Raw genomic sequence first — 13,276 nt, forward strand, 5'->3', positions numbered from 1 at the left:
TGGGAAAAACAGTTATAATTTTTCTGACGTATGTGTTAGTTACCACAAATCAGACATTGCTCCAAATATTTTTTATGTATTAACCCATTTAGTCTTTGCAACAACCTCTCAGATAAGCACTATCACAGTCTCCATTTTATAGGTGGGGATTTTGAAGGCCATTGACGTTAAGTTAACTTGGCTGAGGATGTGATATATTTTAACAAGGAACTAAATAAGATAACAAATGTAAAACAGAAAGGGCATGCACAGTGCCAAGCACGTCCATATGCAGAGTCACTTGTACTACCACTTGTTCTTTATCTTATTGGGCTTTGGACCAGTAATTTTACTCCTCTCATCCTCCATTTCCTCATCTATTAAAGAAGGGGGTTGGAGGAAACTGTTACCAAATCTTCTCTCTGAAAACATTCCATATCTTTAGAAAGTCACCTGAGCCCTTCCTTTTCTAGAGATTTCCCATGTCAGGGTTCCCAGTTCGTCTGATCATTTTTCTTCCCACCTGTTCCTCCATTCTCATGGAAGGCTGGTGTGGCCAGCATTGAGCTTTTCTGCGGTGTGTTGCAGATGGTGGAGTTCATGCAGCGCTGTGCCTCGCACATGCAGGCCATCATCCAGGGCTTATCTTATGACCTGCTGAAGAAGATAGATTCCCCACAGCGGCTCATCTGCAGCCCGCCCTGGTTTGGGGGCCTCATGCAGGGGTGAGTACTGCCTCATGCAGAGTGGAGTTTTCTGCATCATCCCAGCCTTCCTCATGGGGGCCCTGTAGCTCAGACTGACTTTTTTCTCCACATTGGTACCCTCTAGCATTTGGCCCACCCAAAGAGGTGCACTCAGAAAATGTGGCCACTGATAAAGGATGGCGAGAGGAGCACCTTTGGCCATTTCCTTCCCCTCTTTCCTTCTGGAAGGTCTGAGGGGAATACCTGTGGGCACTAGTAGGAACCATTTTGTGGTCAGCAGAAGGGGAGCTACTCAAGTCTGATGAGCCGAAAAAACCTTTACCTAGGCTGCCTGGCTTTTCTTTGTCATTCCTGAACTACAGAAAGAGTGTTCTCTTTATTATTAAAGTTGCAGAAGACCATGTTTCTTGGGCTATTTTAAGCTGAAGCAAAAGACTTGGTGCCCACTGAGTGAGCAGCTCTCTCTCCCCACCTTCACAGCTACAGGAGTTGGGCCCCAGGTTTTTCATGCTCAGGGAGAAGCTTGTGTGGGGAATTATTTCAAGTTCAAGGGTTTGTATTTGGAGAACCTTTTCCATTTTGCTTTTCCCTGACAACCTCTCTTTCTGTGATGCGGGTAGCTGGACTTACCACACTTGCAAGCCTCCCTCATCCTATCCTTGATACACATTGAATCCTGTTTTCCTTCTGATGACCTGGTTAATGCTGCCTTTCAGGCGAGATGAGGTCACAATCCTCTTGAGGACTACTTACTCCTAATTCCTATATTGCCATTTTGGCTAGACTTGGTTATTCAGCATCTAGAATGACCTTTTTAAAATGGAAATCAAGTTGTGCTACTTCCCCATGCCTATCAGAATAAAATCCCAAATCCTTCTTCTGGCCTTAGAGGCTCTGCCTCCAGCTCCTCCTCCTTTTCCCACCTCATCTCCTGCCCATCACCCTTGCCTGGAGTTTCCCTATTCTGAGTTAGAGAGACATGCACAATCTGCAATTATTTTATTTGTATACTTTCTTCTCCATTTTTCTAGTAGACTGTGAACTCCAAAAGGCAAGGATCGTGTTGGTCTTATAGTCATCACCACTAATCTATTTCTTTTTCTTTTTTTTTTTTTTGGTTTTTGGCCGGGGCTGGGTTTGAACCCGCCACCTCCGGAATATGGGACCGGCGCCCTACCCCTTGAGCCACAGGCGCCGCCCATCATCACCACTAATCTATAGCTGTCTGGTGCATGGTAGAGTTTAGCACAATGAGAGTAGGTTCACGGGCCAGCCTTATAGGAAAACACAAGTTTAAGTATTGATAAACTTATAAAATATCAGTTATTAATCTATGTATTTTTTTGAGACTCTGATACCCAGGTTAGAGTGCCCTGGAATCAGCCTAGATCACATTAACTTCAAACTCCTGACTTCAAGTGACCCTCCTGAGATCCTCCCAAGTAGCTGGGACTATAGGTGTTCACTACCATGCCTGGCTAGTTTTTCTATTTTTATTTTTATTTATTATTTATTATTTATTTATTCATTCATTCATTTATTTGAGACAGAGTCTCAAGCCATTGCCCTGGGTAGAGTGCCATGGCGTCATAGCTCCCAGCAACCCCAAATGCTTGGGCTGAAGTGATTCTCTTGCCTCAGCCTCCCAAGTAGCTGGGACTACAGGCGCCTGCCACAACACTTGACTATTTTTTTTGTTGCAGGTGTCATTGTTGTTTTAGCTGGCCTTGGCCGGGTTCGAACCCGCCAGCTTGGGTATATGTGGCTGGCACCTCTACCCACTGAGCTATGGGCCCTGCCTGAGTTTTTCTATTTTTAGTAGGGACAGTCTCACTCTTACTCAGGCTGGTCTGGAACTCCTGAGCTCAAGGAACTCTCCTACCTTGGCCTCCCAGAGTGCTAGGATTATAGGCATGAGCCACCACTTCTGGCCTCAGTTACTAATCCAAACATAGCATCTATTAGCATAATTAGATGAAACATACTTAGTGTGGGGTTAATAGAATGCTAAAATAAGATGGAGAAGCATTCTCTCCCCCCTTTTTAATGTAAAGAAACCCTAAAAATTCTTGAAATAAGAGTCGGCATCTCAGGTCTTTTAGTGGTAACTAGTCAGATAGGATTCCTCACAGGTATCTGTTTACACAGAACCTGGATCAGGAAAGGAAAAGAACTGAATTGAGAAGAACAGATGATTGCATGGTGGTAGATGACTGGAGTCAATTTTTGTTTGTTTGTTTTCTGTTATTTTATTTTATTTTTTGCAGTTTTTTGGCCGGGGCCAGACTTGAACCCACCACCCCCGGTATATGGGGCCGGTGCCCTACTCCTTGAGCCACAGGCGCTGGCCGCCCTGTTTGTTTGTTTTTAAAGAGACAAAGTCATATTATCTTCCCCAGGCTGGTCTCAAACTTCTGGGCTTGAGAGATGCTCCCACCTCCCAAGTAGCTGTAAATGTATCTCTATGTCCACCAGGCTCTTGAAGTCAGTTTTTTCTTCCTTTGACCCAGATGAGTTTAGTTAAATGATGTGAACTGAGAAATTAGATAAGAGAGCAAGAAATGTAGGTCTGAACTGCAGTTGTTGTCCAGGTCACTGTTAGGGAACACACAGCTCCTTAAACAGAATTCTCACCCTCCAAAGAGCCACAAATGCTGCTGGGAGGCCCCTGATGGAAGGACAAGAGGCTTTCTCGGTGGTTCCCCCTGTTCTGCTCTTGCATGGTCTGCCACCCTCATTGCCAGCTAAAAGTCCCTTCCCTTAGGCAGGAAACTGTCCACTCCCTCCTAGATTTTTTTTTTTTTTTTTTTTTTGAGAAGTCTTGTATTAGTCAGGCTGCTCTGAACTTCTGGCCTTATGCAATCCTTCCCCCTTCGCCTCCCAAGTGGCTATGACTACAGGTGTGAGCCAACATGCTGAGCTATTGTCACTTAGATATTTGAGGCCTAAATACATAGGCCTTTTTTCTAGAGAAGACACTAATGAGTTGGTGTGAGAAAAGAGCCTTTTTCTTTTCTTTTCTTTTTTTAGAGACAGAGTCTCACTTTGTTGCCCTTGGTAGAGTGCTGTGGCATCACAGCTCACAGCAACCTCCAGCTCTTGGGCTTAGGCTATTTTCTTGCCTCAGCCTCCCGAGTAGCTCGGACTACAGCACCCACCACAATGCTCAGCTATTTTTTGTTGTTGTTGGAATTTGGCCAGGGCCAGGTTCAAACTCGCCACCCACCCTTGGTGTATGGGGCTGGCGCCCTACTCACTGAGCCACAAGCACCACCGCCGCAAAGAGCCTTTTTCTTACAGTCTGTATACTCAAATGAGGGTGACCATGTAGCTTATCATCTGCTGGCTGTTTTGAGAATGAAAGGGACACTATCACTAATAATGCTTGGACATCCACTGTAAATTGGGATGTCCTTCATTCCAACTTCAGAATCTTCTCTTCAACAGCATACCAGCTTGAAGTGGGGAAGAGATTGCTTGGCAGTGATGAGTTAGCAAGGAGATAGAGCCTAAAATACTTATAAAAGTAGAAGTAAAGTGTTTACACTTGTTCATGATTAGTAGCACATGGGGCCTCAGCTGGAGTTGAGTTTGCATTGTCCCTTTCAGCTTTTTTGCCATTTGCCAAGAAAAGAGAAAGTGGCTCCAGTAGTAGCAGAATGTTTTTTCTTTTAATCTGAGCTGAAACTACTTAATCAGCAAGTGTTAACTGATCACTTACTGTGCGTATGGCCCCATGCCAGGCTGTGAGAGTCAAAAAAATATAATCACTACTCACCTTCAGTTAATGGGGGTCCTGGTGTGCAGGTAGTGGTTTGAGTGTGTGGATGTGGGAAGAGCAGTGGATGGAATGAGTAGCATCAGAGTGTGGTCCCTGCTCTTCTTCATCTCAGACCAGCATGCTTCTCATCCCTGGGCTTCAGTTTTCCTATCTGTAAAATGATAGCATTGGACAAGATATGCTCTGTGATTCTTTCCAACTCTGACCATCTATATTCATTCATTACTATGTAATGAATCACATATACTCCCCATGACACCATTTAGCAGCTTCAAATAACAAACATTTTTATCTCACACAATTTCTGTTGATCAGGAATCAGGGACTGGCTTGGCTGGGATGTTCTGGCTCAAGATTTCTCACAAAGTGGCAGTCAAGATATTAGTTAGGGCTGCAGTCATCTGAAGGCTTGACTGGGGATGGAGGATCCACTTTCAGGGTAGCTCACTCACACCCTGCTACTGGGTCTTGAGTCTCTCCATAGGGCTTCTTGAGTGTCCTAACATTATGGCAGCTTGCTTCCTCCAGAGAAAATGATCCAAGGAGAGATGAGGGCAGAGGTTCTGGTGGCTCTAGCTTCAGAAAAGACACTCCATCATTTCTGCATTATTCTCTTGAGTTAACAGGTCAGCCCTTTCTGACCTGTGATGGGCTACATAAGGGCATGAATACAAGGAGGTGAGACTTACAGGACCCCTCTCAGAGGCTGGCTATTACATTTTCTCTAGTTCTGTGATTAAAAAGTCAATTAGTAAACACAAAATCAACTGTACATTCTGAAAACTTGTTCAGCATTGTTCCTCTGGATATGAGTGGTTGATTTTTAGTTCTTTTTTAAATATTTCTAGAAACTCTAATGGTTCTCCTAACCGACTGCTTAAAGCTGGAGTTATTTCTGCCCAAAATATCTACAGCTTTGGCTTTGGAAAGGTAAGAGATTACTACTGTTTTCCAGCATTTGTGGGACTAATTGAAGGACTTCCCACCTTTGTTCAACTCCTCTTTTCCTCACCAAAGTGATTTCCCTCCCTTTATTCCCTTTTGAGAAAAAGGTATCTTTTAATATTCTTGCCCTTAGTAACAAATGGTCAAAACCCTAGAGAATTCGCTTTAATGACCCTGGGCTAGATTTGGGGAGTTTAGAAAATGGTCCTTTAATTCTCAGTGAAGACCTTGGATATATTCTTTTTAACAGAGAGGCAGAGATCTGTGGGGGCCACAACAGGACCCGTGGTTCTAACTTTGGTGCTTTAGGCCAACATCTGACCTCTTTCTAGGAGGTTCAGTTTCTTCATTAGTAAAAGAAAAAGAATAATTCAACCTGTAAATTTCCTAGGAAGATTAAAGATAATATAAAGAATAATGTCCAGTTAGTAGGGGTATTCACCAAATTGGTAAGTAGCAGCTATCATTATTTTAGCTGGTTGAAGATTCTGGAAATACTTTGTTTTTCTTCCCTTCTTCATAATTTGAGGCTGTGCTTTGTTTCAGTTTTACCTTACAGGAGGGACACAGCTTGCCTATCTAGGATCTCTTCCAGTCATTGGAGAAAAGGAAGTGATTCAAGCTGATGATGAGCCCACTTCCTCTTTCTTCAGTGGCCCTTACATGGTCATGACCAAGTAAGCAGGGGCTGGACAGTGAGAGTTGTGATTTAGTTCCATGGGAAGAGTGGGCTCCATGTGACTTCCTTCTGTGTGGAACATTTTTGCTCAATTACCCAGAACTCTTTTTTTTTTTTTTTGCCACAGCTGGGTTTGAACCCACCACCTCCGGCATATGGGGCCAGTGCCCTACTCCTTTGAGCCACAGGCACCGCCCAATCCAGAACTCTTAAGAACATATGTCTAAATCAGGGTTTCTCAACCTGGACATTATTACCATTTTTGGCCATATGATCCTTGTTGTGGGAGTGGTCCCATGCATTGGAGGATGTTCAGGAGCATTCCTGGCTTCTACCCACCAGTGTTAGTAGTAGTGCCGTATGACCCCTGTAGCTGTGAAAACCCAGCTGTCTGCAGACATTGTCAGATGTCTTCCAGGAGGAGAACTACTCTTCTGAAAGATTAATTAGTTCAATATTTTAACTTCTCTGCTTTCTAAAGAATTGGAGGCAGCTTGGTGATGACAATCTTGCCTCTAATATAGGCAAAAGGACACTGAGGCCCCTATAGATACTAGAATAGGCATTAGCTGTAATTCTCAGGAGCCAAATCCAGTAGAAGTGCCAGTAATGGGATTTATTTATGACAAAAGTCCCTGGGGAATGTTCTGAATCCCCAGAGACCCAGCCTGTGCAGAGTCACGGGGGTTGTCTTGGCCAATGTCTCTCAGCATGAACCTGAATGCCTATTTTCTGATTAGAAGAAACACCCTCCAAAAAGGCATTTGGCAGATTTGTAAGGCCTTCTGTCCTTGTGTCTGTCTCTTGTTTTCCTGCCCAGACCATGGATTTGTTATCAGCTCTCCTTTTCTCTGTTCCATTGCTGCTGTTTTCACCTGAGACACCACCATCTCTCACCTGGACTGACCATGTAACTGGCCTTCCATTTTCTGGACTAACCTTGTCCTACTCATTCCCCACACTATTGGTACCATTGTCTTTCTGTTTTTTGTCTTTTGTTTTTGGCCAGGGCTGGGTTTGAACCCACCACCTCCGGCATATGGGGCCAGTGCCTACTCCTTTGAGCCATAGGCCCTCCCCCCGATTGTCTTTCTAAAATACAAACCTGATCAAGTCACTCCCTTCCAGTCACTTCCTACCCCCTGTTCCTAAGTTCCTCGAGGTGCTTTAGTACCTGGGGATAGTGGGAAGGAGAACCCAGCAGTGTTCAGTGGGTTACAGGTTCTGTGTAGATACCACTTCTCTGGGAAAAGCTCAGTCATTGAAGAAGTGGCTGCTCACCCCCTCCTCCTCAAATTATTTCCTCCCCTTGTAGCCTGGTGTGGAATGGGAGCAGGGTGACAGTGAAAGAGCTGAATCTCCCCACCCACCCACACTGCAGCAGGCTGCGGCTGGCCGACTTGTTAATTGCGGAGCAAGAACACAGCAGGTAAGGAGAAGGCCCAACACCAGCCCCTTACAGTTCCAGGTGTTTCTGCAGACCCAGGTTCCAGGCTATACAGAGCTATCCCTGGGGTATGGAACACCAGCCCCTCACAGCCTCAGCATTTCCCCATGTCTCTGAATGGTCTAGCTTCCTGCTGCAACCCATGAAACCCATCCATTTTGTTCCCATTAGAACACATGTGGGCATCGTGTTTTCATAAAGCATGGCTGTGCATGAGATCCAGATATCTGAGGAACCATGTCATTGAGGACATGCTCACAGGTCTCCAGACCTTAGATTTCCTGGAGCTCCAGGGTTAGGTCCTTTAGTTCTCACTAGGACGGGCTCTAAATTCGTGTTTTGTTTTGTTTTGTTTTGTTTTATAACAGGGCCACTGAGGCTCTGGAATGGAGGATAAATCAGGCTTATTTGAGAAGGCCACGCAATTCCTACAGGAGGTGTCTAGAGACACTAAATTCTTCCTTCTGGGGAAATTACCCTGAAAGAACCCCAAGGAAGTTAGAAGGATGTATAGATGCAATGTAGACTTTGACATGAGACTGAGTGGGGTGTGTGAACTTCGGCAGGTTTCTAATATTTCCATGACATTTGTTTCTTCATGTTTAAAATGAGCATAATGATATGTTTCCTGTAGGTAGTTGTTAGGATCTCAGATGAAGTATGCAGAATGTTTTGCTTAGAAACTCTTAGAGATATTATTATTATTATTATTATTATTTGAGACAGAGTCTCACTATGTCACCCTCAGTAGAGTGCTGTGATGTCACAACTCATAGCAACCTCAAACGTTTGGGCTTAAGCAATTCTCTTGCCTCAGCCTCCCAAGTAGCTGGGACTACAGACGCCTGCCACAATGCCCAGCTATTTTTTTTGTTGCAATTGTCATTGTTTTAGCTGGCCAGGGCTCGGGGTTTGAACCCCGAGCCCTGGCCAGCTCTATAACCACTGAACTATGGCACTAAGTCATCTTAGAGACATTATTGTCATTGATGACTTTAAGCTTTCAGGATCTAATCAGCAAAAGGCCACAAATTCTAGAGATCTTCCACCAGCACCCCATCCTATTTTCTTAAAAAAATATTGTAGAAATAGTATTAGACTGGTGTTCAAAGGGCCTAGAGAAAGGGCAGCACTCGTTTTTTCATCATGTCTCCCTTTACCCTCCTCCATCTAAAGCTTCTTCTCTTGCAGCAAGTTACGGCACCCCCACCTACTGCAGCTGATGGCCGTGTGCCTGTCCCAGGACCTGGAGCAGACCCGTCTTGTGTATGAGCGTGTCACTGTTGGCACGCTGTTCAGCGTTCTCCATGAACGAGTAAACAGCTGTTTTCCTGGCTTTTCTCTTAGCTGCCCACCTACTTCTTCCCTGCCCTAGCTGTAGAGATCCCATTCACATGTGCATAGAAAAGAAATCTCTTAATTCTTTGACTTTATTCTGGCCATATAACATGCCATTTAAGGCTAATAAGCATATGCTTAGGACTAGTATGATTTTTATTATTATCAATCCTGCTTCTTTATCACACACTTACGAGGCAGCAGACCCAGAAAACACACAAATACATTTCTAGCTAATTGTAATTCAATAGCCCTGGCTTTATTTTTCTACATTGTCACTTGTGTGCTATCCTGCCCTTTTTTTTTTTTTTTTTTTTTTGAGACAGAGCTTCACTCATGCCCTGGGTAGAATGCCGTGGTGTCATAGCTCATAGCAACCTCAAACTCCTGGGCTCAATTGGTCCTTTTGCCTCAGCCTTCCAAGTAGCTTGGGCTTATAGCCTGCCACAGTGCCTGGCTGATTGTCTTGCTCTTGCTCAGGCTGGTCTTGAACTCCTGAGCTCAGGCAATCCACCCACCTCAGCCTCCCAGAGTGCAGATTGTAGGCGTGAGCCACAGTGCTCAGCCCTGCTTTGTTTTGTTAGAGGCCTATGTCGTTCCCCTCTCACCTCAAATTTCTCTGGGGTTTGGGGACATCTTCTGTGGCCTACAGATTCTTTGAGAAGTGTGCTTTGGGCTTAGCTGTGGTTTCCAGAGAGCTCCTGGAAGATTTGATTTTTTTCTTTTCTTTTTTTTTTTTTTGAGACTAGAGTTTCACTATGTTGCCCTCAGTAGAGTGCCTTGGCATCACAGCTCACAGCAACCTCAAACTCTTGGGCTGAAGTGATTCTCTTGCCTCAGCCTCCCAAGTAGCTGGGGCTACAGGTGTCCGCCATAACACCTGGCTATTTTTTTTTGTAGTTGGAGTTGTCATTGTTGTTTAGCTGGCCTGGGCCAGGTTCGAATCCTCCACCCTTGGTGTATGTGGCCGAAACCCTACTCACTGAGCTATGGGTGCTGCCCATGTGAGTGAATTTCTATTCCCTTAGGATGAACTTTCTTGTTTATCTGACTGGGATAGGGGCTGAACTGGTTATCTGCACCCTGTGGAGTCCTTTAGCTTCCAGGTTCTCTCAGCAGCATAGGCTTGGACAGGGAAGAGACAGGACAGGTTTACTAGTGGTAGTGGGGGGAATCCCCCTGGCAGTTTTCCCCAGGTCAACCCTGGATCCACGCTAGGTTTTGAGAACTTTCTCTTCATTATTTGTGATGGGAAGCAGCTCAGCTAAGGAAAAGGAGCTGAAGGGGCCTGGTCAATAGGGCCTTAGACCAATCACTTAGCCTCACTGAGCTTTAGGTTTTCCCTTTGTATGTAAAATGGGGGTCCTCCCATGAGGATCAAATTGAAAAACTTTGGAAATGCAGTGTCGGGGTACTGGTTCCTTTTATTCCTGGTGTCTAATCTCTCTTGCAGCGGTCCCAGTTCCCAGTGTTGCACATGGAGGTGATTGTGCACCTGTTGCTCCAGGTCTCTGACGCACTGAGATACCTGCATTCTCGGGGGTTTATCCATCGCTCCCTCAGCTCCTATGCGGTCCACATCGTTTCCACGGGGGAAGCGAGGCTAACCAACCTAGAGTACATGATGGAAAGGTGGGTGCAACCTGGAATGTGACTTCCTCCTAAAGAAGGTCCTTGGGAAACTTTTGCTGTAGAGACAGAATCTGATCTGGGTAGGACTCCTCATTGGTGGGCTGAACTGCCCTTCAGTGAATGAAGAGGTTTCCCAAATGCCTTACCCTGTCTGCCAAGACTAGAAGGACTTTGGGGAATTTGCTTCTACTCAGGGTGTGTATATATGTATGTATATATATATATATATATATATATATATAATTTAGAGACAGAATCTCACTTTATCGTCCTTGGTAGAGTGCTGTGGTGTCACAGCTCACAGCAACCTTCAGCTCCTGGGCTTAGGTAATTCTCTTGCCTGAGCCTCCCGAGTAGCTGGGACTACAGGCGCCTATCACAACGCCTGGCTTTTTTTTTGTTGCAGTTTGGTTGGGGCCAGGTTTGAACCTGCCACCCTCGGTATATGGGTCCGTCGCCCTACCCACTGAGCCACAGGCACTGCCCATACTCAGGATATTTTAATGAACATTTAATAAGTAAGAGATATTAGCCAATGTATATCAGCACTATAGCTGTCCACTACAAAATTTTCAATGGCTTAACACAATATGAGGTGTATTTCTCACTCAGATTGCAGTCTAATATGTGTATTAGAGCATGGCAGTGTTCTTTCTATGTCTGTCCCATCCATGACTCTGCCACCCTTTGGGCTTTAATACCCTGGAGTATTCTTTATGTTTTTTTTTTTTTTTTTTTTAGTGACAGAGTCTTACTCTGTCACCCTGGATAGAGTGTCATGGCATCATAGCTCACAGCAACCTCAAACTCTTGGGCTCAAGTAATTTTCCTGCCTCAGCTTCCCAAGTAGCTGGGACTACAGGCGCCAGCCACAATGCCCAGTTATTTTTAGTAGAGACAGGGTCTCACTCTTGTTCAGGCTGGTCTTAACACTTAAGCTCAAGTAATTCACCTGCCTAAGCCTCCCAAAGTGGTAAGATTATAAGGCGTGAGCCTCCTTGCCCAGCTCCTGCTGCATTCTTTGTGTTTCTAGTCAGTGAGCAAGAGAGAGAGCATGGGGGGGACACAGGTGGGGTTAGGGGCCAGCCTAAAATAGGTAATATCATTGCTTCCCACTTTGCAATGGCTAGAGCCATTTTACTCTACTTTTACCTTTACTGTAGGAAGGCTGAGAAATGTGCCTTAGCTGTTCATCCTGGAAGAAGAGAGAAGGTGATAGGTGCTGATGAGCCTGATGGCCTGACACACACCCCCGCCCCACCATGTCCAGGCTAGGTTCTGGGCTGCTGGATATGCAGAGCATACCCTGCCATCACGGGGCTCAGTGCAGTCTAACAAAGTGTCCTCATGAAGGGTTGGTAGATGAGCTTAGTTTCCTTTGGGGCTGGAGTCAAAGTTTTCCTGAGAGCTGGGGACTGACCTCCTTTCTCACCCCTCAGCTCTGAGATCATGTCCCCTGTACTTCTGTGCTGCCTAGCTCTGAGCCTTTGCCCAGTGTTGATGCCACTCTTCTGCCATTGGGTAGACCTCTTGCTTAGACCCGTCTACCTCCTCTTACCCTGACCCCCTGATGCTTTGTTTCTGGCCAGGCCTTCATTTCTCACACCCTTTGTAATTTCTCTTGCTAGGTGAAAAACTCCATGAGGGCAAGGATTTCTGTTGTTATTTATTTATTTATTTGTAGAGTCTCACTTTGTTACCCAGGCTAGAGTGCTGTGACATCAGCTTAGCTCACAGCAACCTCAAACTCCCAAGTTCAAGTGATCCTCTTGCCTCATCCTCCCCAGTAGATGGGACTACAAGCACACACCATCACACCGAGCTAGTTTTTCTATATTTTCTAGAGGAAAGGTTTCACTTATGCTCAGGCTGGTCTTGAACCCCTGAGTTCAAAGGAATCTCCCTCCACAGCCTCTCCAAGTAATAGAATTACAGGCAGGAGCCACCAGTATGTTTTTTGAATCAATGAAAGACTCACTTCCCCAGACTTTGAGTGCCTGTTATCCCCTGCCTGGAAAGGAGGGCAGGGGCTGGATTGTGTTTGGCCTTGTGGGCCCTGGTGAGGAGTTTTGAATTTCATCCTGAGAACACCTGGATGTTGTTTTTTGTTTTTGTTTTTTGAGACAAAGTATGATTTTGTCGCCCTTAGTAGAGTGCGATGACATCTCAGCTCATAGCAACCTCAAACTCTTAGGCTCAAATGATTCTCTTGCCTCAGCCTCTCAGTAGCTGGGACTACAGGCACCTGCCACAACGCCTGCCTGTTTTGTTGTTATTGTTGTTTAGCAGGCCCTGTCTGGGTTCGAACCCACCAGTCCTGGTGCATGTGGCCGTTGTCCTAACCACTGAGCTATGGGTCCTGAGCCTGGGATATTGTTTTGAGCATTATGGTATCATGGATAATTTATAGGTTAAGAAAATAAGAACCTTCTGGCTTCTGTGTTTGGAGAAGGGGCTGCGATGGGGCAGGAGAATAGGTGTGCCATTAGGGTATGGTGAACTGCTGCAGGTTTCTACTTGGGAACAGGCAGAGGCCAGTTGAGCTATTCACCTCACATATAGTCCATTCTCAATGTGAGTTAAAACCGTTCAGGAGCTTCTCATTGCCTACAAGATTAAGTCTAGGTACCTTTGCAGAGAATAAAAGGTGGGGCTCTACCTGCAGAATCACCCTGCTGACTGCCCCCACATCCTCCTAGCCATTCAAAGCCACTTTCAGCCCATGCCCTTTCATAATGTTGCTCCAAGTGTCTTTTTTGGTCCTTTTT

At 45.3% G+C, this 13,276-nt stretch overlaps 1 protein-coding gene across 3 annotated transcripts in view; it reads left to right on the plus strand.

Annotated features, from left to right (window-relative positions):
• The window catches only part of TEX14 (testis expressed 14, intercellular bridge forming factor), an 87,489-nt gene that overhangs the window by 24,160 nt on the left and 50,053 nt on the right, over nucleotides 1-13,276 (plus strand). For 2 of the 3 annotated variants that reach the window (XM_053569099.1, XM_053569100.1), the window contains exons 4-9: nucleotides 568-704; nucleotides 5,316-5,397; nucleotides 5,959-6,089; nucleotides 7,407-7,520; nucleotides 8,730-8,853; nucleotides 10,330-10,508. In XM_053569099.1, coding sequence (XP_053425074.1) covers nucleotides 568-704; nucleotides 5,316-5,397; nucleotides 5,959-6,089; nucleotides 7,407-7,520; nucleotides 8,730-8,853; nucleotides 10,330-10,508 — 767 coding nt within the window. Of the gene's footprint in view, nucleotides 1-567; nucleotides 705-5,315; nucleotides 5,414-5,941; nucleotides 6,090-7,406; nucleotides 7,521-8,729; nucleotides 8,854-10,329; nucleotides 10,509-13,276 lie in introns of all 3 variants that reach the window. The other variant, XM_053569098.1, reaches the window with a different exon arrangement.

This window comes from Nycticebus coucang, chromosome 18 (assembly GCF_027406575.1).
Source record: "Nycticebus coucang isolate mNycCou1 chromosome 18, mNycCou1.pri, whole genome shotgun sequence".
Taxonomy (NCBI): domain Eukaryota; kingdom Metazoa; phylum Chordata; class Mammalia; order Primates; family Lorisidae; genus Nycticebus; species Nycticebus coucang.